General features: G+C 44.5%; 1 protein-coding gene across 2 annotated transcripts in view; it reads right to left on the bottom strand.

Annotated features, from left to right (window-relative positions):
* Window positions 1-1,025: 1,025 nt before the first annotated feature.
* Window positions 1,026-24,161, bottom strand: part of LOC140718318 (spliceosome RNA helicase DDX39B) — a 44,250-nt gene continuing 21,114 nt past the window's right edge. For both annotated transcript variants that reach the window (XM_073031899.1, XM_073031889.1), the window contains exons 7-11: window positions 16,908-17,039; window positions 15,545-15,654; window positions 9,437-9,581; window positions 8,331-8,478; window positions 1,026-1,394 (exon numbers count right to left, since the gene is read on the bottom strand). In XM_073031899.1, the coding sequence (XP_072888000.1) occupies window positions 1,378-1,394; window positions 8,331-8,478; window positions 9,437-9,581; window positions 15,545-15,654; window positions 16,908-17,039 (552 nt within the window). In that variant the 3' untranslated portion in view covers window positions 1,026-1,377. The remainder of the gene's footprint in view (window positions 1,395-8,330; window positions 8,479-9,436; window positions 9,582-15,544; window positions 15,655-16,907; window positions 17,040-24,161) is intronic.

Here is a 24,161-nt window from a genome sequence, read left to right as displayed (position 1 = left end):
GATAAAAAAAGATCTACGTTGCATTCTCTGATACAATTTGTCAAAGGCCATCTTTTCCTTCCCAAAGTGCCAGAATTGCTCAGTGTCCTAGAAACATACAACTGGCAAACATGTCTTTCAGCCCACGCCAACCATCATCCCTTAACATTAATTTTACATTTTTATTCTCCCCCACACTCCCTATCAGTTACCCTGAGAATCTATCCCTCACCCACACACTAGGGGCAATTTACAGCAGTCAACTGATCTGCAGACCCGCATATCATTGGGATGTGGGAGTAAACTGGCGCACCCGCGGTAACAAGGAGAACGTGTAACCATCATACCCACAGCGCTTAAGGTCAGAACTGAACATCGGTCTCTACACACTGCGGCACAGTGGAATTTCTTTTCTTAGCGGATTTGTGGAATTCTCGACTCGAGAGGTGGAGCCATTGAACCCAATCGAAATGGAGGTGGATCTTTGTATTATAAGGGAGCTGAGGGTAATCTTGAGACCAAGATCAGACTACTAACTAGGATCTTATTAAATATCTAAATAAAATTGAAAGACCTTGTGTTTCTGATGCCTTGGAAATCTCTTGAATATGTAACAGATGATAATTTACCATGGAGGTGTTCAGATTAGGTCCGGCAACTCATACCTCTCTTTGCTGCTCCAGGGTTTACAAGTAACGCTTCTCCTTCGCTCTCCAAGTGCAAAAATCATGCAGGGATCATAAATAGGCACTGTGTTCAATCTTTTCAGTCAAATTGACTTAGCATCACCTTGTTGTTTGATCTTGGCTGTTGCTGGGTCCATCTGGCCTCAAGTAAAGCCGGGTATGAAATGGGAGGAATTATAAAAACACTGCCCAGGGCGTTGGGGCTTGTCCCTCATGAGGATGGGAAAGAAGGTCCAGAGCTGCCTGCAAAACCTGACTGGCTTCTCAGTCCTTGCGCAGAGAGTGGTCATCCAGTGGAAACCTCAGCAAAAGCCTTCAGGAGAGGGCACGAGGGGTAACAGAGATGATGAACAACACAAGTTCCTGGTACCAAGGATTTTTTTCTCTTTAATTGTTATCACTGGAACACATTTTCTACTCAAATACTCGGCGCCAGGTAAGGATAATGTAGTGTAAATGCCACTCAAAATCTCCATGCAAACACAGTTCACCACAAATAAAGGAAGGTGGGAAAATAATTCTAAAAATAGTCTATGAAACTATACGGAATTATGTCACTTGTCAAGTGCAGCTAAACACATGGTATTTACATTCAGCCATTTCCATTGTCAATGCTGGTGAACGCACATCAATGTAAAATGGTGTGGTCCACAGTGTCAGACTTGGCGATCTTCAACCCATGGCGATAAAAGCGGGATGTGTGGTCTCACATCTATCTGCTCTGCTCAACTGCAAGAGAAGAGAGGGGAATGGGGAGTGAAAAAGAGTTAAAGTGGGGCTAACTGTTAAAAATATTCTATACCTGCATATCCACCATTTTGGCTAGCAATCTGGGCTATTCCAAAGCACCTGAAGAAGCTTCAAGCTTAAACTTTTATCTACAGTTTGATTTCTTTTGCACACTGGTTCCTGGTCAAACTTTATGTAAGATTTCTTGTAAAATTCCATTGTACTTTTTCCTATAAATGCCTGCAAGAATATCAAGGTAGTATGCAACCTTGAACTTTGAACTTAAAATGTTGGACATACTCAGCTGGTCAGGCAGCATTGATGAAAGGAGTAACAGTTAATCAGAATCAGGTTTATCATCACTCCCTTATGGTGAGAAATGTTGTTTTGTAGCAACAGTACAGTGCAAGACAAAAGAAAAGTTACCACAAGTTAGAGATATTTGGTTGCTGGAGGGACAGACTGGCCACGCAGTGTTCCGGGTTTCTGTTGTTTTAGATGTGATAAGAGTCAGAGGGGCGGCATTATTACTCAGGGAAAATGTTAAGGCAGTGTTCAGTCAGGACAGACTGCAGAGCTTGTCTAGTGAGGGTTTTTGGGTAGAACTGAAGAATAAGAAAGGTAACACCACATTAATGGGATTATATTACAGACCAGCTAACAGACCATGGGATTTAAAGAAGTAAGTTTGTAGAGAGATCACAGACTGTTGGAAGAACCATAAGGCTGTGATATTATCTGATTTTAATTTTCCACAAATTGGCTGGGGATGGGAAGATTTTTTTTTAAATGCATTCAGGTGCGTTTCCTTAATCTGTATATAGATGGCCCAATTAGAGAGAGTGTGATACTAGATCTCCTGTTAGGGAGTGAGACAGGGCGGTTGGCAGAAGTTTGTGTAGGGTAACACGTCGCATCTAGTGATCATAATGCCATTAGTTTCAAGGTAATTATGGAATAGTATATGTCTGGTCCTTGGGTTGAGATTCTAAATTAGAGAAAGGTTGAGATTCTAAATTAGAGAAAGGTTGAGATTCAATTGCTATGATGATAGCAGAAAGGATCTGGCAAGTATGGATGGGGTCAGGTTGTTTTCTAGCAAAGGTGTACTTGTTAAGTGGGAGGACTTCAAAAATAAAATTCTGAGAGTACAAAGCTTGTATGTTCCTGTCAGAATAAAAGGTAAAAAGAACAGCTTTAAGGGAATCTTCTTCTTTGAAAGATATTGAGGCCCTGGTTAAGAAAAAGGACGTGCACAGCAGATACAGGCAGGCAAGAACAAATGAGGTACTAAAGGAATGCAAGAGAACACTTAAGAAAGAAATTAAGAGGGTTAAAAGAATACATGAGGTTGCTCAAGCAGGTGAAGGAGAATCCCAAGGGCTTCTTGATATATGAAGTGTAAAAGGATAGCAAGGGACAAAATCGGTCTTCTGGAAGATCAGAGTGGTAATCTATGCACGGAGCCAAAAGAGATGGGGCAGATCATAAATTGATTTTTGCATCTGTATTTACTTGGAAGACAGACACAGTGGCAATGGAGCAGCAAGGTCATAGAGGTTACAGAGGAGGAGGTATTTGCTGTCTTGAGGAAGATTAGGGTGGATAAATCCCCATGACCTGATAATGTGTTCCCTTGGACCCTGTGGGAGGCTAGAGCAGAAATTGCAGGGGGTGTAGCAGAATGTACTTAAATCATCCTTGCCACGGGTGAGGTGAACGAGGATTGGAGGACAGCTAATATTGTTCTGCTGTTTAAGAAAAGCTCTAAAAATAAGCCTGGAAATTATAGGCCAAAGAGCCTGACATCAGTAGTGGGAAAGTGTTTGGATAGGTACTGGTTAGGGATAATCAACATGGCTTTCTGCGTGGTAAGGTGTGTCTAACCAATCTTATAGAGGAAGTTACCAGGAAAGTTGACAAAGACAAGGCACTGGATGATGTCTACATGGACACTAGTAAAGGCATTTGACAAGGTCCCATTTGGGAGTTTGGTCAAGGGTGTTTAGTCAGTTGGTCTTCAAGACGAAATAGTAAATTGGATTAGACTTTGGCTTTGTGCAAGAAGCCAGAGAGTGGTTGTAGATGGTTGCCTCTTTGGAGGCCTGTGACTAATGGTGTGCCACAGGGACCAATGCTGAGTCAGTTATTGTCTGACATTTATATCAACGAGCTGGATAATGTGGTGAACTGGTCAGCATAATTGCAGATGACACCAAGATTGGGGATGCAGTGAACAGCAGGGAGGACTATCAAAGCTTGCAGCAGGATCTAAACCAGCTGGTGAACTGGGCTGACAAATGGCAGATGGAATTTAATGCAGACAAGTGTGAGGTATCGAGAGAAACCAGGGTAGGTCTTATGTAGTGAGCGGTAGAACAAAGGGATCTGGGAATACAGATCCATAATTCCTTGAAAGTAGTGTTACAGGTAGATAGGGTCATAAAGAAAGCTTTTGGCACATTGATCTACATAAATCAAAGTACTGAGTACAGGAGTTGGGATGTTATTCTGAAATTATATAAGACGAATGTGAGGCCTAATTTGCAGTATTGTATCCAGTTTTGGTCACCTACCTACAGGAAAGATGTACACTAAATAAGATAGAAAGAGTGCAGAGAAAATTTACAAGGAAGTTGCCAGGACTTGAGGAACCTGAGTTACAGGAAAAGGTTGAATAGATTAGGACTTTATTCCCTAGAACATAGAAGATTGAGGGGAGATTAGACAAGAGGTATACAGAATTACAAGATAGGATAAATGCAAGCAGGCTTTTTCCACTGAGTTTAGGTGAGACTTAAACCAGAGGTCATGGGTTAAGGGAGAAAAGGAAAAAATGTTAAGGGTAACATTTTGGGGAACTTCTTCACTCAGAGGGTGGTGAGTGTATGGAACAAGCTGCCAATGTAAGTGGTGGATATGGGGTAGATTTCAACATTTAAGAGAAATTTGGATAGATAATAGATGGGAAGGGTGCGGAGGGCTACGGTCTAGGTGCAGGTTGATGGGACTAGGCAGATTAATGGTTTGGCACACACTCGAAAAGCCGAAGGGTCTGTTTCTGTGCTGTAGTGTTCTGAGTCTAAAAATAATAAATGAAATAAATAGTGAAAAGATGGAATAGAGGATCCATGGGCTCATGAACCATTCAGAAATTTGATGGTGGAGGGAAAGAAGCTGTTCCTGAAACATTGCATGGGTCTTCAGACTCCTACATCTCCTCTCTGATTGTAGCAATGAGAAGAGAGCAAGTCCCAGGTGGTGAGGGTTTGAGACCTTTCAGACCTTGGGCTGATTGCCAGTACAATATTTCCACAAAGATGCTGATATTTTCAGTACCAAGACAGATGTCTGGACTATTGAGAAGTCTAAGATCTTGGTGAAATTGCAAAAACCAGATGTCATTAAATTACAGAGCAAGATTCAGATTCATTGATCACATGTACATTGAAACAGACAGTGAAATGTTTTGTGTTAACAAGCAACACAACAGATGTGGGGCTGAATTTTATTCTTACATTTTGCCAAAAGGTGCATTACTTAAAATTCTCTCAGAACGAAAGATATACGCAATAATAATCTAATTTTGGAAATGGCAATAGTTAAAAGATAATTGGACTGGGAAAGAGACTTTGTATGAGAAATATCATCTGCACTGGCATGGAAAATGACTTGCAAAGCACATTCGGGATGGATGCAATAAGATGAAGCTGGCTTTGTGCAGAAGGGAGACAGGAGTGAAAAGGATAAACAGAAGTATTCAACAAGCTGGGGACATTTTCCCTGGAGAGGAGGCCAAGGAGTGAACTTATCAAGCTTTATAACATTAGGAATGGCATAAATAGTTGCAGTTTTTTCCCCATAGTAGGAGATTCTAAACTAAAGGGCAGAGGTTTAAGGAGAGGTCTAAGATGCTTAAAAGAGATCGGGGAAGATTTGTTTTCCCCCCACTGGTGGGTGGTTGGAACCTGGAACATACTTTCTGACAGCTGGTGGAAGCAGTGGAAACAACACTGTCGTATCTAACCACGTCATAATTTTATGTTTCTATTAGACTACTTTTCATTCTTCTGAATCCCAGCAAGTATAGTCATAGGCGACTCAATCTCTCCTCATAGGCTAACCCCCTCATCCCTGGAATCAACCTGGTGAATCTCCTCTGCACCACCTTCAAAGCCAGTATCTCTTCCCCAAGTAAGGAGTCCAAAACTGCATGCAGTACTTCAGGTGCAGCCTCATCAGTACTCTGTACAGTTGCAGCATAACCTTCTTGCTCTTAAATTCATTCCTTTCAGTAATAAAGGCCAACATTCCAGTTGCACCTGCAAACCAACTTATTGTAATTCATGCACAAGCACTCCCATGTCCCTCTACATTAACAGTACACTGCAGTCTTTCACAATTTAAATAATAAACTGGCCTTCTATTTTCCCTTCCAAAGTGGAAGACCTTGCATTTACCAATGTTTTAATGCACCTGAGTACCTTAAGGTTGTTACACCCAGGGGTGGTGATGGGGATGTGCTCCTACTACCTTTTAAATTAGTGGTCACCAGCCTTTTTAAGCCCAAGATCCCCTACCTTGGCCTTAGTGAAAGGCAAGATCGACCCCAGATCTATTAGTTACACGCATGCACACTGGGCAGAAAAGACTGGAAGTAAAACCCTGCAACCCGGAAGAAGAAATAATGTATAAACACCAGGGGTACTCACTCTTTTTTGCACCGCGGACCGGTTTAATATTGACAATATTCTCGCGGACCAGCCGACTTGGGGGGGGGGGGGGTGTTAAACACGATGGGAATACAGCAATACTTGAAGCAGGTTCCTTATGTCCAGTCTATTCCGCAATTTAGTTTTTGCGGCTCTCGGCACTTAGCTTCTGTCCCACTTGCTCACGTTTTTTCCGCTGACAAAACTCAGCGGGTTTGTCTTTAAGTGCAGGGTGCTTGGACTCAGGGTACCGAAGCAGTTTTGAGGGTTTCATTGCCTCATTAGACAGCCTCCAGTCCCGAACTCCAGCCTCCCGCCCGCCGTCAGACGCCTTGGCCAGGTGCGGCTGGTCGTGGGTCGGGTGAGAGGACAAGGTAAGGGCCGGAGGTCCCTGTGCCGGGGCTGCAGCGGTCGCTGTCTGGAGAGAGCGACCGACCGAGTGAGGAGTGCAAGAGGACGCGCCCGCCCCCCTTGTAGGATCTATTGGCCGACAAAAGTTTGTTTCAGTAGATCGCAGCGGGGTAGCTGCTCTGCTACTTACGAAACCCTGAGCCCATCTGTGAATATTTTAGCACCGGGTTCCCCACGAACATGCGGTGTGCTAAACAGGTTCAGAGGCGGCACCCATCTGTCCGCGCTCCGGGCCAGTAGCATCAGCACCTCCCACCGGCCGTGCTCTGGGCCAGTAGCATCAGCGGTTCCCGCTGGCCGCACTCCGGGCCAGTAGCATTGGCACTTCCCGCCGGCCGTGCTCTGGGCCAGTAGCATCGGCGGTTCCCGCCGGCCGCGCAAGACAAACACTGGCGCAAGGGTGTCATTGCGTTTAGGCGACTGATGACCTCGCGTGCGTTCAAGTTCAGCAGTGAGCATGACAGGGAATGAGGAAAAGTGCAGCTGACTCATCGTTTCCTCGCGGCCTGGTGATTGGGGACCACTGAAGTACACTGTGTAGTGCGGGGGAGCTACACGCATGCACACTGGACAGAAAGTAAGGAACTAAAACCCCGCAACTCGGAAACAATCTCTCAACAGTATTTGTGTATTTATTTTTCTTTTTTTTTTCGGGATCTAGTGGGAAAGTCTCAAAGATCGACTGGTTGGCGACCACTACTTTAAATGTTCCCAATGACGTGCGTCTCAAAAAGCCTCTGAAAACAAGGCTTTCACACGCGACTTAGCTTCTAGACCTGCCAGAACCGTTTCAACTAACAGGAGAAGAGGCAAAGACAGGTTACTGGCACCTTATAACCAGTTGCTTTCAGCAGATGGGGTTTGACAGCCATGGTTGACAGCTCATCTAGGAAAAGAAAACGCTGATCTCCAACAACCACTGTCTTGCAGCTATACCCACTCATGGAGAAGGCTTCGGGAATAAACACTGAGGGAAAAATCTGAATCTGGAGTCCCTAAGGCAGACCTACGTTGAGTTCAACGCTCACTGGCTACTCCTGTGATGCCACTGGTGCTGAACTGTATCAGTCTCTGCTGTTCCTATGGATACAGCAACTGTGTGAAGGGAGAGCATGCTACATGGGCAACAGCTTGCTCTCCATATTGTACTGCCCTGGCTTGTGTATCACGTAGGCAGCTAGGATGCAACATCCACGGAGGCATTGATATGAGAGTCACACAGGCAGACCCTTACCCACTCGCTTGACCTATCTAGATCTCTCTGCAACTCTTCATCCTCTGTGCAATTTGTTTTCCCACGCAATTTAGTATCATCAGCAAACATTGATACATTACACTCAGTGCCCTCTTCCAAATGGATAATGTACATTGTGAACCACTGCAGCTCCAGCTCCGACCCCTACACCACTGACAGCCAACAGAGAAACACCCATTATCCCAACTCTGTCTTCCACTGTGATTAACCAATCGTCTACCCAAACTAGTCCATTACCCCGAACTCCATGCATCCTTATTTCACTTAAGTCTCTTAAGCAGCACCTTTTGGAATGCCCTTTCAGCCTAAATCATCCACACTAACCCTATTTGCCCACATCCAACGCCTTTCCTATCCATAAGACATGGGAGCAAATTAGGCCATCTGGCCCATTGAGTCTGCTCCGCCATTCAATCATGGCTGATCCTTTCTTTCTATCTCCTCCTCAACCCCAAGTGCCTGTCCAAAGGCCTTTTCAATGTTGTAATTGGAAGATAACTCAAGCCTCTCCACACTCATCCTTCCCAATCCTTCTGTGGGAATGTGCTTGGCACTTACTGTATGAGGAGATGTCGATCTCATCGGGCAGTTCACTAATGTTCACCTCGAACCGGTCCTGCACGTCATTCAGGATCTTGGCATCATTCTCATCTGACACAAAGGTGATGGCCAGCCCCTTGGTCCCAAACCGACCAGCTCTCGCCACCTATGTCATAGGCAGTGTTATTCACAAGTTTAGTAAATGAGCCCAGATGGGAATCACTATAATTTAATGTACAGTATCGTCTTTCATTACTATAGGGCTTTTTGGGGTAACTTAGCTTTCATTTGAAAGAAAAGTAGTAAGGATTCCACCCCACCCCCCAATTGCACCGCACTCCAGTCCAGTTGGTGGCACTAAAGCACCTTAAAGTTAGACTGTCAACCGCCATAAAATTCAGAAGAAGAAAAAAAATGACCCCAGATCAGCCGTAGACTGGCATCACCTTGGTGATACACTGGCTGATATGCATCTGTCTCTGTGTGGATGACCCCCACTGCACTGCCGTGGAGTCCCACCGATGGGGACTCCCACACACCAACTGAGAAGAAACATTCAGTCCTTTGGCCTGCATCAACGTCGCTCCCCCAGCACACATAAAATGCTGGAAGAGCTCAGCATCTATGGAGGGGAATACAGAATCAATGTTTCTGGTTGAGAGCCTTCATCAGGACTGGATAGGAAGGGGTCAGAGTAAGGAGGTGAAGGAGAGGAAGGAATACTCTGCCTCTGATTTCCACCATGCCTCAAATTTACTTGGTCTATCTCTGACACCTCTCTCCCCTTTCTTTATCTCTCACCACATCTCTAGAGCCAGATCATATGCTCACATCTTTTACAAACCTACTGGCTCCCACAGGTACCCTGACTATAACCTGTTCCCAGTCTGTCACCTGTAAAGATACTATTTATTCCTGGGGTATTGCCTTCGCAAGCCCAGTTGGTGTGCAAAGAATGGTACAGCACAGGAACAGGCCCTGTAGTCCATGGGCATGATGACAAGCTGACTAATCCCACCTCCAAACCCAGAAATCCATGCACTGGTATGAGGGAATGAGTGCAAAGTTCACAGCAGTGAAATGAATAGCGCCATACTCCAGTGACAGACTGAAGGGCACGGTACCCTGTGCAAGTAGGTGTCTGAGTCTTCTGGCATGTCGTAGTTGAACACGATGTTCACCCGCTCGATGTCCATACCCCGGCCGAACAGATTGGTGGCTACCAGTATCCGCCGCTGGAAATCCTTGAATTGTTGGTATCGGGACAGCCTGCAGAAATAAAGAAAACAAATCCCAAGGGAAAATTCAGAGTTGGACTTGGGCGTTTAAAACAAAACCGCCGTAGATGGAAAGTAGATAGAAACTTCTGCTTCATCGTTGTCTCCCAGAAAAGGGACACTGGAATTTCCTGCTACAACCATTGACAGATAACCCTTTCCATCAGGAAAGGTACGGCCATCACTTGATGCAAAGGGCAGGGCAGCTGAACTGCCCACTGACAGGACACAGAGAGGGGATAGGAAGTTGGTCAAGTACACATTGAAGTCGATGAGGTAAACAGGCTCTTCTGTCCACTATGCCCACAGGATGATAAGATATAGGTGCAGTATTAGATCATTTAGGCATTGCATTTGCTTTGCCATTCCATCATGGCTGATTTATTATTTCTCTCAAACCCATTCGCCTGTCTTTTCCCCATAACCTTTGATGCCCTTACTAATTAAGTACCTATCAACTTTCGCTTTAAATAGACCAAATGACTTGGCGTCCACAGCCATATGGCAATAAAATCCACAAATACACTACTCTCTGGCTAAAGAAATTCCTCATCTCTGTTCTAAGGTGACGTCCTTTTATTCAGAGGTTGTGGCTTCTTGTCCTAGACTCTCCCATGATTGAAAACATCCTCTACACTTTCACTCTATCTAGGCCTTTAATATTTAGTAGGTTTCAACCAGACCCTACCCTTCAATCTTCTAAGCTCTTCTGAGTGCTGTCTAGCAGAACGGTCATCATAGGAACAGTCATCATTGGATTGGTCTGAGTCAGGGTGGTAAGGCTTTGGCTCTACAGGGTTTTGACGAGAACAGGCAGAGGCAAGGTAAGTAGGTAAGTTCATTCCTTATTTCTTACTTAACTCGAGAGAGTTGGGAGTATGTCTACAGGACCAGTGTTCTGTTCTGGGTGTCAGGTGGGGGATTTCCAGGAGACTACCAGCCTCCCGGCCACCCGATGGCCACATCTACAGCAAGTGCATTGAGATGCAACTCCTTAGAGACCGCGTTCAGGAACTGGAGCTGCAGCTCTATGATCTTTGGCTTGATAGGGCAAGTGAAGAGGCCACAGGAGATAGATAAATAGGTGACTATCAGGGGAAGGAAGGGAGAAAGTCAGATAGTGGAGAGCACCCCTGTGGCCATCCCCCTCAACAATAAATACTCCATTTTGAGTACTGCTGGAAGGGGGACCTACCGGGGGAAGCAACAACAGCCATACCTCTGGCACTGAATCTGACCCTGTGGTTCTGAAGGGTAGGGAACTGAAGAGGATGGCAGCAGTAATAGGGGACTCTATAGTTAGGAGGGGGCAGATAGGCAATACGGTAGACGTGAAAAAGAAATACAGATGGTAGTGTGCCTCCCATGTGCCAGGGACTGCAATGTTTCTGAACATGTCCAGAAAAAGGAGGGAGAGAGGTTATAGTGCATATTGGTACCAATGACACAGGTAGAAAAAGGGAGGAGGTCCTGAAAACAAAATACAGGGAATTAGGAAGGAAGTTGCGAAGCAGGACTTCAGGGGTACCAATCTCAGGATTGCCACCTGTGCCATGCGACAGTGAGGACAGGAATAGAATAAGGTGGCAGATAAATGTGGCAGTTAAGTGTGTGGTAGGGGGCAGGGGTTCCAATTTTTGGATAATTAGAATCTCTCTTGGGGCATGTGTGACCTGTACAAAAGGGACAGGTTGCACTTGAATCCGAAAGGGACCAATTTTTTTGTGGGCAGTGTTACTAGAGCTATTGGGAGTAGTTTAAACAAATATGGCAGAGGAATAGGAACCAGTCTGATAGAGCTGAGGATAAGCCAGCAGGTCTCAGTAGATGATGGATATAACATGAATGTAAAGCAGGACCAGGCAGTGACTGGGTACAAATGCAGACAGAGCAAGAAGTTAAATTATACCAGAGGCGAAACTCAAATGAGCGAAGAATGCAGGGTGAAGGAAGATGCTGTGTTTAATTGCATGTGTAGCATTTGGAATAAAGTGGACGAATTTGTGGTGCGATTACAGATTGGTCGGGATGACGTTGTGGGCATCACTGAATCACGGCTGAAAAAAGGCCATAATTGGGAGCTTAACATCAAAGAATATATTTTGTATTGAAAGGACCGACAGGAAGGTATAGGTGGTGGTGTGGCTCTGCTGGTAAGAGAATGTCAAATCTTTGTGGGTGGAGTTAAGAAACTGCAAGAGTAAAAGAAACACATTATGGGAATCATATATAGGCCTTCAAGTAGTAGCCAAGATATGGGCTTGAGATTGCAAAGGGAGCTGGAAAAGGCACTTAATAAGGGTAATGTATAGGCCAGTTAGTCTGACATCGGTGGTGGGGAAAATGCTAGAGTTGGTTATCAAAGATGTGATAACAGCACATTTGGAAAGAGGTGAAATCATCAGACAAAGTCAGCATGGATTTGTGAAAGGAAAATCATGTCTGACGAATTTTATAGAATTTTTTGAAGATGTAACTAGTAGAGTGGATAGGGGAGAGCCAGTGGATGTGGTATATCTAGATTTTCAAAAGGCTTTTGACAAGGTCCCACACAGGAGATTAGTGTGCAAACTTAAAGCACATGGTATTGGGGGTGTGGTATTGATGTGGATAGAGAATTGGTTGGCAGACAGGAAGCAAAGAGTGGGAGTAAACGGGACCTTTTGAGAATGGCAGGCAGTGACTGGTGGGGTACCGCAAGGCTCAGTGCTGGGACCCCAGTTGTTTACAATACGTATTAATGATTTAGACGAGGGAATTGAATGCAGCATATGATAAATACACAGCCTATATAAAGTAGAAATAATGTATGTACAGTGTAGTTTCACTTACCAGAATTGGAAAGACTGACTGATTTCTCCTTAAGTATAAGATAACTTAACGGAACACCACGCTTTGTACACTCATCAATCCACTCAAGCAATAGACTTTCCATTTTATCCATTACTGGATTCCAACTAAAAGAGACCACTTTGCTACTAGCAGAACCAATAGTAACATCGGCAGCTTTCAAGATTCTCTCTGCGTGTAAATAGTACACATGGTGGACGCAGGCAAGTTCAATGCACCACTATGTCTTTATTTCGTTCACCACGATCAAAACGCTTAACTACGTCCAGTTTTACGCTAAGCGTAACACCCTTACGAGCTCTCTTAGGCTTTTCTGATACCTTAGGACACATCTTGCTAACGGATGCACAAAATAAATCGAGATAAAGCACAGATGCTCACAGACACAGTTCAAAGCTGTGGTGGTTTGATACTGAGATACTGAGTGAAGTTCCCGGGGAAGGAGCTTGGCAGTGCCACTTTTGCTGCCCGGGGTGCGTGCTGCCTCTATACAGTAATGACTCACTGCAAAACAAACGCTGAATGCTATTTTCGCTTTTCGCCTTTTTTCGTAAAAGCGAAAATCCACTTCAGATTTCTTTTGGTTAGCGAAAACAGGTACTAATGAGGGTCTTTCGTAAAAGCAAAGTGACGTAAAGTGAACTTTCGAAAAGCGGGGGATACCTGTACCTCGTACAGATCACCCTCAGGTTATGAAGCCTGACTTATGATCATCCCTACATGCCAATGACCTCCCATAATATTATTGCATTCAAAAGGCCAATATGCAAGCACTAGGTTCCTTTCTCTCCACTTTTAGCAATTGCTCTTTGTTATCAAATGTGTCCTTTTGATATCATTAGTTACAAGCATGGTACCATATTATGTGATTTGTTTTTTGTGTATTCTGACTGGTTTAATCACTGCCATCAGGGATACAGCTCTCCCACCTTTGGGGGCATCTACAATAGGTGACTTTCATCATTGGGATCTCCCAGCATCCAGACTGTGCCTTCTGCTTGATGTTGCCATTAGTCAGGAAGTACAGTAGGTTGAAGACCCACACCTGAAAGTTCAACAGCAACTTTGCTCCCACTGCTATCAGCTTCTTGTACCAACCTGAAAATAAATCCACAGCACTACCTCAGACTACATTGCCTTCAACTTGCACTATTGCTTTATGCCTATTTTTGTTCTGAAAGTGATGTGTGTGTGCGTGAGTGTGTGTGTGTGCGTGTGAGTGCGCGCGTGTGTGTGTGCGCGCGCGTGAGTGTGTGTGTGCGTGAGTGAGTGTGTGTGTGTGTGTGAGTGTATGTGTGCACGCGCGCATGTAGGTGTGTGCGTGTGCGTGTGCATGTGCATGTGCATGTGCATGTGCGAGTGAGAGTGTGTGTGTGTGTGTGTGTGTGTGTGTGTGTGTGTGTGTGTGTGTGTGTGTGTGTGTGTGTGTGTGTGTCCGTCCCCATGATGGCATGTTTCTCCTTTGAGTGCACCAGTTTCATCCCACAGTCCAATTGGTTATTGTAAATTGTCCTGTGATTAGGCTGGGGTTAAATGAAGGGTTACTAGATGGCGTGGCTCAAAGAGCTGGAAGGGCCTATTCCACACTGTATCTGAATAAATAAATAAAAATGTAATTTGATGTGATTTGTGTGTGTCATGTTTGTAATGTTCTGTGCTGCTCCAAAAATGCAATTTTCATGGCATTTATGCCCTGCATAAGACCACAAGACCATAAGATATTAAATCAGAATCATGCCATTCAGCCCATTGTGTCTGCTTTGCCATTCCATCATGGCTGATTTATTTTCCCTCTCAACCCCATTCTGTTGTCTTTTCCATAACCCTTGATGTCCTTGCTATTCAAGAACTTATCAACTTCTGCTTTAAATATACTCAATCACTTAGCCTCCACAGCGGTCTGTGGCAATGAATTCCATATATTCACCACCCACTGACTAAGGGAATTCCTCCTCATCTTTGTTCCAAAGGAACATCGTTCTACTCTGAGGCTGTGCCCGCCGGTCCCAGACTCTCCAACTCTAGGAAACTACAGGAAACATCATCTCCATGTCCACTCTATCTAGGTCTTCTTCATCAGCCACCTGTGACAATGAACTTGAATTATTTTTCAACTTGTGGATGTCTGTTAAAAAAAAGTAAGCTGCTTATGACCCAGGGGCAGCTGGAATTTTGAATATCAAACAGATAGATACCTGTTAGTCAATACTGAATTAGATCACAGATCAGCCATGATGTCACAGTGACAAAAACGGCATTGAGATGCTATTGTGCACATTGGTTGCTTGTCAGCCTTTGCTTGTGTGTGCTTTTTCACTGATACTATTGTAGTTCTCTAATCTACTTCATATGTCCGCAAGAAAGTGAATCTCAGGGTAGTATATGGTGACAGATATGTACTTAGATAATAAATTAACTTGGAATTGCCTCCTCCTGTTACCATACAGCTCTGCTGGGAACAGAACCTTTGCTCTTTTTTGGAGCAGAAGAAAACACTTGAAAATGGTGTTTCAGTGTTGGAGGGAGGGAAATGGGGTAAGTGGGGTGGGGGGGGGGGTGGAATCCAGAGAGGAGGTTTAATAGTACTTATGAAACGAAGCAGGTTAAGTTTTAAAGGACAATATTTTCAAAGAGGGAAGACTGCAGATGCTAGAATCTGAAGCAATAAACAATCTAACTCAGTGGGTCAAGCAGCAGCTGTGAGGGAAAGGAATGTTAATGTTTCAGATCGAAACCCTGCACCTGGACAAAATCTTCAGGGCTCTTTCAAAGACCCAACACAGGTATGCTGAGACTAAATTTCTGCTCCAGGTTCTATTCTCTTGCTACTTTATTTATTTAGAGATAGCAGGGTGACAGGCCCTTCCAGCTCAACAAGCCTATGCCGCCCAATTACACCCATGCGACCAATTAGCCTACTAGCATGTACTTCTTTGCAATTTCAGATGAAATTGGAGCATTCAGAGGAAACCCATGCAAACACATATAAGCTCCTTACTGAGGGAATTGAACCGGGTTCCCTGGTGCTGTACTATCGTTATACTATCCACTAAGCTACCGTGCCGCCATCACAGCCCTCAACCGCCCACTCGCTACCCCACTGACCTCTCCTCCTGCGGCATGCCTCTGTGGATGGCTATGGCGGGAAAGTTCTGCTCCACCAAGAGTTGTGCCAGAGCAATGCAACGCTGCACTGATTTCACAAAGATCACCACCTGCAAAGAAACAAAAGCTAGTTAATCAGAGAAGCCGCAACAGCCTCTGCCTGACTGGATGAGCATGATCTCATAACCATCAAGAAATCCATGCTAACAAAGGCGAAGCACCCCACCAGACCATTACCCCCCAAATGAAACAGTAATTCTGTCCTCTACAGGTTCAGAACTACTGCAGTATGTACCACCTACAAAATCCACTCCAGCTGCTCCATAGAGATTTCTCCAGCAGACAGTACCGAACTTCATAACTTCTACATCTGTTATTTGCTCTTCCCCTGTACTTCATCTATATAACTTGTATTTTGAAATGATCTGTACGGATGGCATAAAAAAACTAAGATTTTCAACTGCATCTCAGCACATGTGACAATAATAAACCAATTCCAATGGAAAGCAGGCACCATGGGAATCTGCAAACCAATTTCTCACACATTAACTGGGAAATGTACCTTTGGTCCTTAGGAAAAAAAAATTGTGGAAAGCACTGATCATCATCATTATGCGTCTTGTGGACTGTCATGGTCTCATGACCATGATTGTTCTTCGCAAACTTTTCTACAACAGTGAAATGGTTTGTCATTGCCTTCTTCTGAGCAGTGCCTTTACAAGATAGTGGACCCCAGCCATTATCAATACTCTTCACAGATTGTCTGCCTGGTGTCAGTGGTCACAGAACCAGGTCTTGTGATATGTACTAGCTGCCCCATCATCTGCTCCCTCGGCTTCACGTAACCCTGATCAGGGGGCTAAGCAGGTACTACACATTGGTCAAGGGTGACCTGCAGGCCAGCGGAGAGAAGGAGCACCTTACTCCTTTGGTAGAGGCATATCTCCACCCCACCACCCATAGGAAAGTATAATAGGGCTATAAGAACAAAAAAAAATCCCATCTTAAAAGCTTCTTCCGTCAGGCAGTTGATCTGGACAGTCGTTCTAGCCCTCCCCCTCAATATACTACAACAGTCACTGCACTGCAAACACTTTATACCAGTTTTGTGCTACTGTTTGTATTGCAACTACATGCTGGTATTTATGTATTTACTCTGCATAACGTGTTGCTGCACCAAATGTAAATATACGAATTCTGGGTGTATACAGTGGGTGGCGGTGCGCCAGTCATCCTTTCATTCAGATGCCAGGACTGCCCTACCTTCCATTCCCACACTGTATTAAATGACAATGAGACCTGCCCCAGTCCTACCCAGCCAAATGAAAGGGGAAGGGAGGCGATGGGGTGTCTTCATCTCTACCTGGTTGAATTCCAGCACATCCAGCAGGTCAAAGAGCTTCCGGTTCTTCTCATTGTCCTTCAGCTTCACGTAGTACTGCTGCAGGCCGTGCAGAGTGAGCTTCGTCTCATCGTCCACAAAGATCTCCATTGGCTGCGGAGCAAATTACCCTGCCATTAAATGCACACCCCCCTCCGAACTGCTCCCAGCCCCTCACTCACCCATCACCCTCACGCACCCCCCCCCCCACCGACTACTCCATGAACCATCCAAAACTGCCCTGTTGTTCCAAATGCAGTGAGGAAGTCAGTCTTATACTAATGACTGGCTGAGCAATGCCAACAGCAAGGGTCCTCCTTGGAAGTTGGACATCTGAACTTCAATTACAGCTCTAGCCCACCGTGAACCATGTCTGCTGGGGTTGAAAGGCATTACTACTATCATAATGCTCGTGCAATGAGTGATGTCTTTAGAACAAAGGCATTCCAATCAACAAAGATTGGACAGATCAAATCAAAACCATTTTCATTGGGAGCTTATATTTGTATAACAGACTGGTTCTCTATCCCTTAGTAGCAATTAGATCTCCTGGTTGTAAATAAGAGTGCAGAGTCTTAAAATTAAGAGTTGGGTGATGAGAAGACACACTTCTTCACAACACAGCGAGAGAAAAGGTCATTAGATCCAAGGTGGTCTTTCAATAATTTAAAAGCCTACAGTAGAAAATAGTGGGCACTCTGTCCTGCCCTGCCATTTCAATGTGATTAAAGTCAATCTACGCTGGTGTCTTCTGTGTCACTTTAAATATTTGTGATCACCTAGTCTCTACCGCCCTCAGGGGCAGATCCAGCTCCAGTTTTAAATGGCCAGCCCATTATTTGTAAGTTACGACCTTGTTTGCGACTCTCCCGCTGGTGAAAACGTCTCAACCACGTGAAGGCCCCTCAGTATCTTGTATGTTTAAATTATGCAACCTTTCATCTTCTTAACTCCAGGGAACATGGAGACACACTGCCTGATTTAATGGACCTTTGCCTGTGAGATTGTTAGGTGCAAGTGAACCGAAGCTAGTGGATGGAGCCCATTTCAGAGCAGCCATGATTCAGCTCAATGACAGGAAAGGTCAACAGGTCCAGCTCCTTGTTCCAATGCTCCCAGATTATTATTTGCTTCTGACATTTGGCATAAACTGGGATCTTGTGTGCAAAGCACATAATTAACACCAGGCAACTTTTCAAGTGTTACAAGCTCTAGAAATCATCCACTAGGAACCACAGTGTCGATCTGCATGCACCAGGGAGGACCAGGACTTCAGCATTCTCTGCATTTAATCCGTCCTTTGCTCAGTGATGATCTTCTCTCACCCAACAGCCATCAATGCTCCAGGAGTTAACAACCACAATGACTGCCTTGGGGATGGGTTGGACCTCTCTATGTTGGTGATATTCAATATGAAAAGGCCAGAGATCCCAGTATAGCTTTTTAAAAAGGTACATTTCTCAAGTTCTTCTAACGTGGCTCCCCTAAGGAAAGGCACGAGTCATGAAGGGCATCTTCCCCAAAGGTTTCTGACCTCTATCAAGGTGGAGTGGGAAGGCAGTGGGAAAAGCCTGAAACTTCAGCGTTGGAGCAAACAGAGGAGCAGGACTATGTCACATGGTCTCTCCATTCTGCTCTGCCACTCATTGACAAGCCCAATCTACTTCTTCACCAATTCTTTATTTTAGGTATTAGCGATACAGCATGGAGTCAGCACCTATGGCCCTTAGAGCCAAACCTCTCCAGCAATCCACAACCCCAACTAACCTTAACCTGATTACAGGACAACTTACAGTAATCAAACAACCTACCCGGTTTGTCTTTGGACTGAGGGAGGAACCTGCAGCACCCAGGAAAAACCCATGCATTGCACAGGGAGGACATATAGAGACTCCTTACAGAACGGCATTGAAATTGATCTCCGAACTCCGGAACGCCCTAAGCTGTAACAGGGTTCACTTATTGCTATGCTACCGTTGTGCCCATCCTCTGCGCCCAAAACTCATCCAATGAAATCAAAATGTCCTTGAGATACACTGTACATTTCAGTGAAAGCACTAATCTCCTCAACCTTTATGAACTAAAATGGGGCACAGGGCTTCAGGTACAGTCAACTGCAAAGCCTTTACTCTGCATCAATGCTTCCTTGTTGTTGCAGTAAAGGCCAACACACTACTGGCCTTGTGGCGATGGCAGAGGCAGTTACATTTAAGACATTCTTAGATAGCCATATGGATGAAATTTTAAAAAAAGGAGGGCTGTGAGGGAGGGAAAGGTTATATTGATCAGAGTAGGTCACAACTGGGCTGAAGGACAAGCACTATACTGTTGTATGTTCTAATACTCCTCTCCGCACTCTGTAGCGCATTGGGTGGCAACTTTCCCGTTTCTTTAGCATTTTGGCCGAGTTGCTAGCTTGATGCTCAACCCAACATGAATGGAAAGTGTGCAAGGCACCAGCCAGATTTGAACCCAGGACCACTCTCCTCGAAGTCTGGTGCTGATGCCACTACACCACAGGCTGGCTTGTTTTATGTTCTACTCCCTATTAACTTTATGAGTTGCTTACAGGGACTCCTGAATCCTGTTGCTTGCTATATTTTGTGGCCTCCAATCTTCTGACACTTCCACCCCCTTGACAGACTATCAGCTACACTGAGGCTGGGTGATGACTGCATGCTTGTGAACAATGAACTTGCCAGCACTCACAATGATTCAAGCAGGAGTGAAGCTCAAAGAACCTGACCATATCTGGGGCGGTTCAGTACATTAGAAATATATTTGCCCTTGGCAAGCTGTTTGTCAGCAGTTTGAAAAGTGCCTCTCAAATTATTTCTGGCTTCAATGGAATTATCCCATGAGCAATGGCAAATCTTTACAGCAGTGATTGGGCATAAAAACACTGGAGGTCTTCACTCTTAAGTCTGGGTTAGGTCAGATTAGGTGTTCATCTTATACCCAGGACCACTGACTGGCACCTCAAGGATGGCTGTTCAGAGCAAGGGCGGCATTGACTGAGGTGCCTGCTCACATAGCTAACAGTGGCTTGTGGTGGGAGGGGGTGCCTCACGCCACTCACCACTGCCCCCAACCTGATGGTGGAGGGAGGAAGAATAAAGTGGTGATGGGGGGAGCTGGGGAATAACAAACATTCAGCAAAGCCACAGAGTGGAGAGAAATGCTATCGACAACCCCCCCGGGACCTGGTCCAATGTATGGAAACTGAGTTAAGGAAATCAAAGAGTTTGAAAAAGATTGTTTTGTTCTTTGAGTTTAGCAAACCAGAGCATACGGTAAATTAAACATACATACTTTGTAAGTAATACAAATTATAAATTTCTAGTTAAAAGGGTTTCATCACTGACACTTTCTGACTCAAGGGTCACAGCACAGAAACAGGCTGCTGAGCGCAACTGGTTCCCAGACTGGGTTCATGTGCAATACCCCTTCGTCCTCCTGCATCTGATTATCCTCCTGCATTACCCTGGTAAAGTCAATTTTATCCACATCAGAAACTATGCAAAGTTACTAGATGTTGAAACTGATAACTACCCTTTCCCAATGCTGTGAATGGCAAGAAAAGCAGACATTTTGAATGGCAAAACAGCCTCTCCCTCTTATCACTTATAGTAATTGTTCTTCTTTAGCAAGCTGATAAGAAGAGAAAAAAATTACTGTAAGTGGGGAGAGGGAAAAAGTTCTGGTGCTCGAAGAAACTAATGTTTGTACATATTTTGGACTTCAAAATTTAATGAAAGGGCAGCTTCTTTATATGTGGGTGTCTATTAGGCACATGTTTATAATCTGGGAGTGGGGGGAGAATGGATTGTAGCCAAGTTTCCACTCTGAGGTATTGCATCCTCGTTCAGCGAATACCAAGAGAGTGGAGGATGCATAGGGAGAGAAAGACAGAAACCAAATCCAGGGAACTATTCCATGGCCAGTGAGGAGGGTCTTTGAGTTTTCATGGGCAGGAAGTTTTAGGTAGGATATTTGGCTGCTGAGCTGAAGGAGAGTGAGGAGCAGGCAATATACAAACCATTATCCAGAGAGCAAACATTGTGATCATCTCCAAAGAAACAAAGCATCCAAGGAAGCAGATACTCCATTCATCTCCAGGGCAACCAAACAATAAGCAAAAGGAACGGGAAATATTTAATGGTAGACAAGGGTGTGTAGTATTAACTTCATACATGTTTGAACAGCAGAGTGATCTGCTCACACCTGGCACCTCTCCACTCATGCTGAAGGAGTGGTTAAAGCCTAGGGCAATTCCTGTAAAGTGAGGTGGCCCCTTAAATCATTGGTACTGGCTACCAAGGTAATCCATATCAGAGGGGCAGTAGGATAGGGCACGATGAAGCAGAGGGAGATGGGGGTTACAAGAGGTGATGGTACTCAAAAGGGCTCTTGCTTGGTGATAAACATTTCTAAAATTGCTGGGTACACGAGTGAGGTGTCTAAAGAGGAAGGAGAAAGATCTTTGAAAGACTGGGGTGTGGGGGGGGGGGTGCTGACTGATGATTTTATGTATCTGGCACAGAAAAGCATTCATTTTGAGAGGGCTACATCATAAAAACAAAGATATAATGCTGAGGCTTTCTATGTCACTTAGTGTTTATTCAGTGTAATAAAGGAAATTACAATGGCATGAGAGGGGAACTGGCCAAATTTGACTGGAAAGGGACACTAGCAGGAAGGACAGCAGAACTGCAATGGCTGGAGTTTCTGTGAAAAATGAAGGAAGTGCAAGACAGATATATTCCAAATAGGAAGAAATTTGTGAATGGAAGGAGGACACTACCACGGCTGACAAGTCAGAGCCAAAGTAAAAGCAAAAGAGAGGGTATACAAGGAAGCCAAAGCTACTGGGAAGAAAGAGGATCAGGAAGCTTTTAAAAACTTCCAGAAGGAAACTAAGAAGGTCATTAGGAAGGAATTATGAAAGGAACCTGGCAAATAATATCAAAAAAAGATACCAGAAGCTTTTTTAAGTATATAAAGGGTAAAAGAGAGTTGAGGGTAGATACAGGACCAATAGAAAATGATGCTGGCGATACTGTAATGAGACACAAAGATGGCAGAGGAACTGAATGTGTATTTTGCATCAACGTTCACAGTGGAAGACACCTGCAGTATACCAGATATTCAAGAGTGTCAGGGAAAAGAAGTATGTGCAGTGAAAATTACAACTGAGATGGTGCTTAGGAAGCTTATTTGTCTGAGGGTGGATAAATCTCCTGGGCCTGATGGAATGCACCCTTGGATTCTGAAGGAAGTAGCTAGAGAGATTGCGGAGCCATTAACAATGATCTTTCAAGAATCAATAGATTCTGGCATTGTACCGGATGTCTGGAAAATTGCAAACGTTACTCCACTACTGTATTTAAGAAGGGTGGGAAGCAGCAAAAAGGAAACTATAGACCTGTTAGCCTGACATGAGTGGTTGGGAAGTTGTTGGAATCGATTGTTAGGGATGAGATTACGGAGTACCTGGAAGCTCATGACAATACAAGCCAAATCCATAAAAGTTTCCTGAAAGACACTAAAACCTGACTAACCTACTACGATTTTTTGAGGAAATTACAAGCAGGGTAGACAAAGGAGATGCAGTAGATATAATGTAATTGGATTTTCAGAAGGCTTTTGACAAGGTGCCGCACATGAGGCTGCTGAGCAAGATAAGAGCCCATGGAATTACAGGGAAGTTACTAGCATGGGTGGAGCATTGGCTGGTCGGCAGAAAACAGAGTGGGAATAAAGGGATCCTATTCTGGCTGGCTGCCGGTTACCAGTGGAGTTCCACATGGGTTGGTGTTGGGACCACTACTTTTTACGATGTATGTCAATGATTTGATCTATGGAATTATAGATTTGTGGCTAAATTTGCCAATGATACAAAGATAGGTGGAAGAGTGGGTAGTGTTGAGGAAACAGAGAGCCTGCAGAGATACTTAGATAGTTTAGGGGAATGGGCAAAGAAGTGGCAAATGAAATACAATGTTGGAAAGCGTATGATCATGCACTTTGATAGAAGAAATAAACATGCAGACTATTATTTAGATGGGCAGAGAATTCAAAATGCAGAGATGCAAAGGGACTTGAGAGTCCTTGTGCAAGATACCCTAAAGGTTAACCTCCACATTGAGTCGGTGGTGAAGAAGGCAAATGCAATGTTGGCATTCATTTCTAGCGGTATAGAACACAAGAGCAGGGATGTGACGTTGAGGCTCTATAAGGCACTCATGAGACCACACTTGGGGCATTGTGTGCAGTTTGGGCTCCTTATTTTAGAAAGGATATACTGACAATGAACAGGGTTCAGAGAAGATTTCCATGAATGGTTCCAGGAATGAAAGCGTTACCGTATGAGGAATGTCTAGCAGCTCTTGGGCTGTATTCCCTGGAGTTCAGGAAAATGAGGGGGATCTCATAGAAACATTCCAAATGTTAAAGGCCTAAACAGATTAGATATGGTAGGGGAGTCTTGGACAAGAGGGCGTGACTTCAGGATTGAAGGATGTCCATTTAGAACTGAGATGCAGAGAAATTACTTTAGTCAGGGGGTGGTAAATCTGTGGAACTTGCTGCCATGAGCGGCTGCGAAGGCCGAGTTACTGGGTGTATTTAAGGTAGAGATAGATCGGTTCTTGATTAGCCAGGGCATCAAAGGGTATGGGGAGAAGTTAGGGGAGTGGGGATGACTGGAAGAATTGGATCAGCCCATGACTGAATGGCAGAGTAGACTCGATAGGCCAAATGTCCTGCTCCTGCTCCTATATCTCATGGTCATTGGTCAGACCACACTTGGGAGTATTGTGAACAGTTTTGGGCCTCATCATCTAAAAAAAATGTCCTGGCAGCAGGAAAGGTCCATGGGAGGTTTATGGGAATGATCCTGTAATGAAAGGATTAACACAAGGAGCATTTGATGGCGCTGGGCCTCTACTCACTGGCGTTTAGATTAATTGTGGGGTGGGGATCACATTGAAACCAACAAATATTGAGAGGCTGTGACAAAGTGGACATGGAGAGGATGATTCTATAGTGACATTTCCAATCTTGGACCAAAGTGCACAGCCTCAGAATACAAGGATATCCCTTTCAAACAGAGATGAAGAGAAATTTATTTAGCCAGTGTGTGGTGAATCTGTAGAGCTCATTTCCACAGATGGCTGAAGAGACTGGAGTAGAGGTTGATAGATTATTGGGCATCAAGGTTTACAGGGAGGAGGC

The sequence above is a fragment of the Hemitrygon akajei genome, chromosome 2, assembly GCF_048418815.1.
Source record: "Hemitrygon akajei chromosome 2, sHemAka1.3, whole genome shotgun sequence".
Taxonomy (NCBI): domain Eukaryota; kingdom Metazoa; phylum Chordata; class Chondrichthyes; order Myliobatiformes; family Dasyatidae; genus Hemitrygon; species Hemitrygon akajei.
Note: the sequence above shows the minus strand (reverse complement) of the source record. Positions and strands in the feature narration are given on the sequence as shown.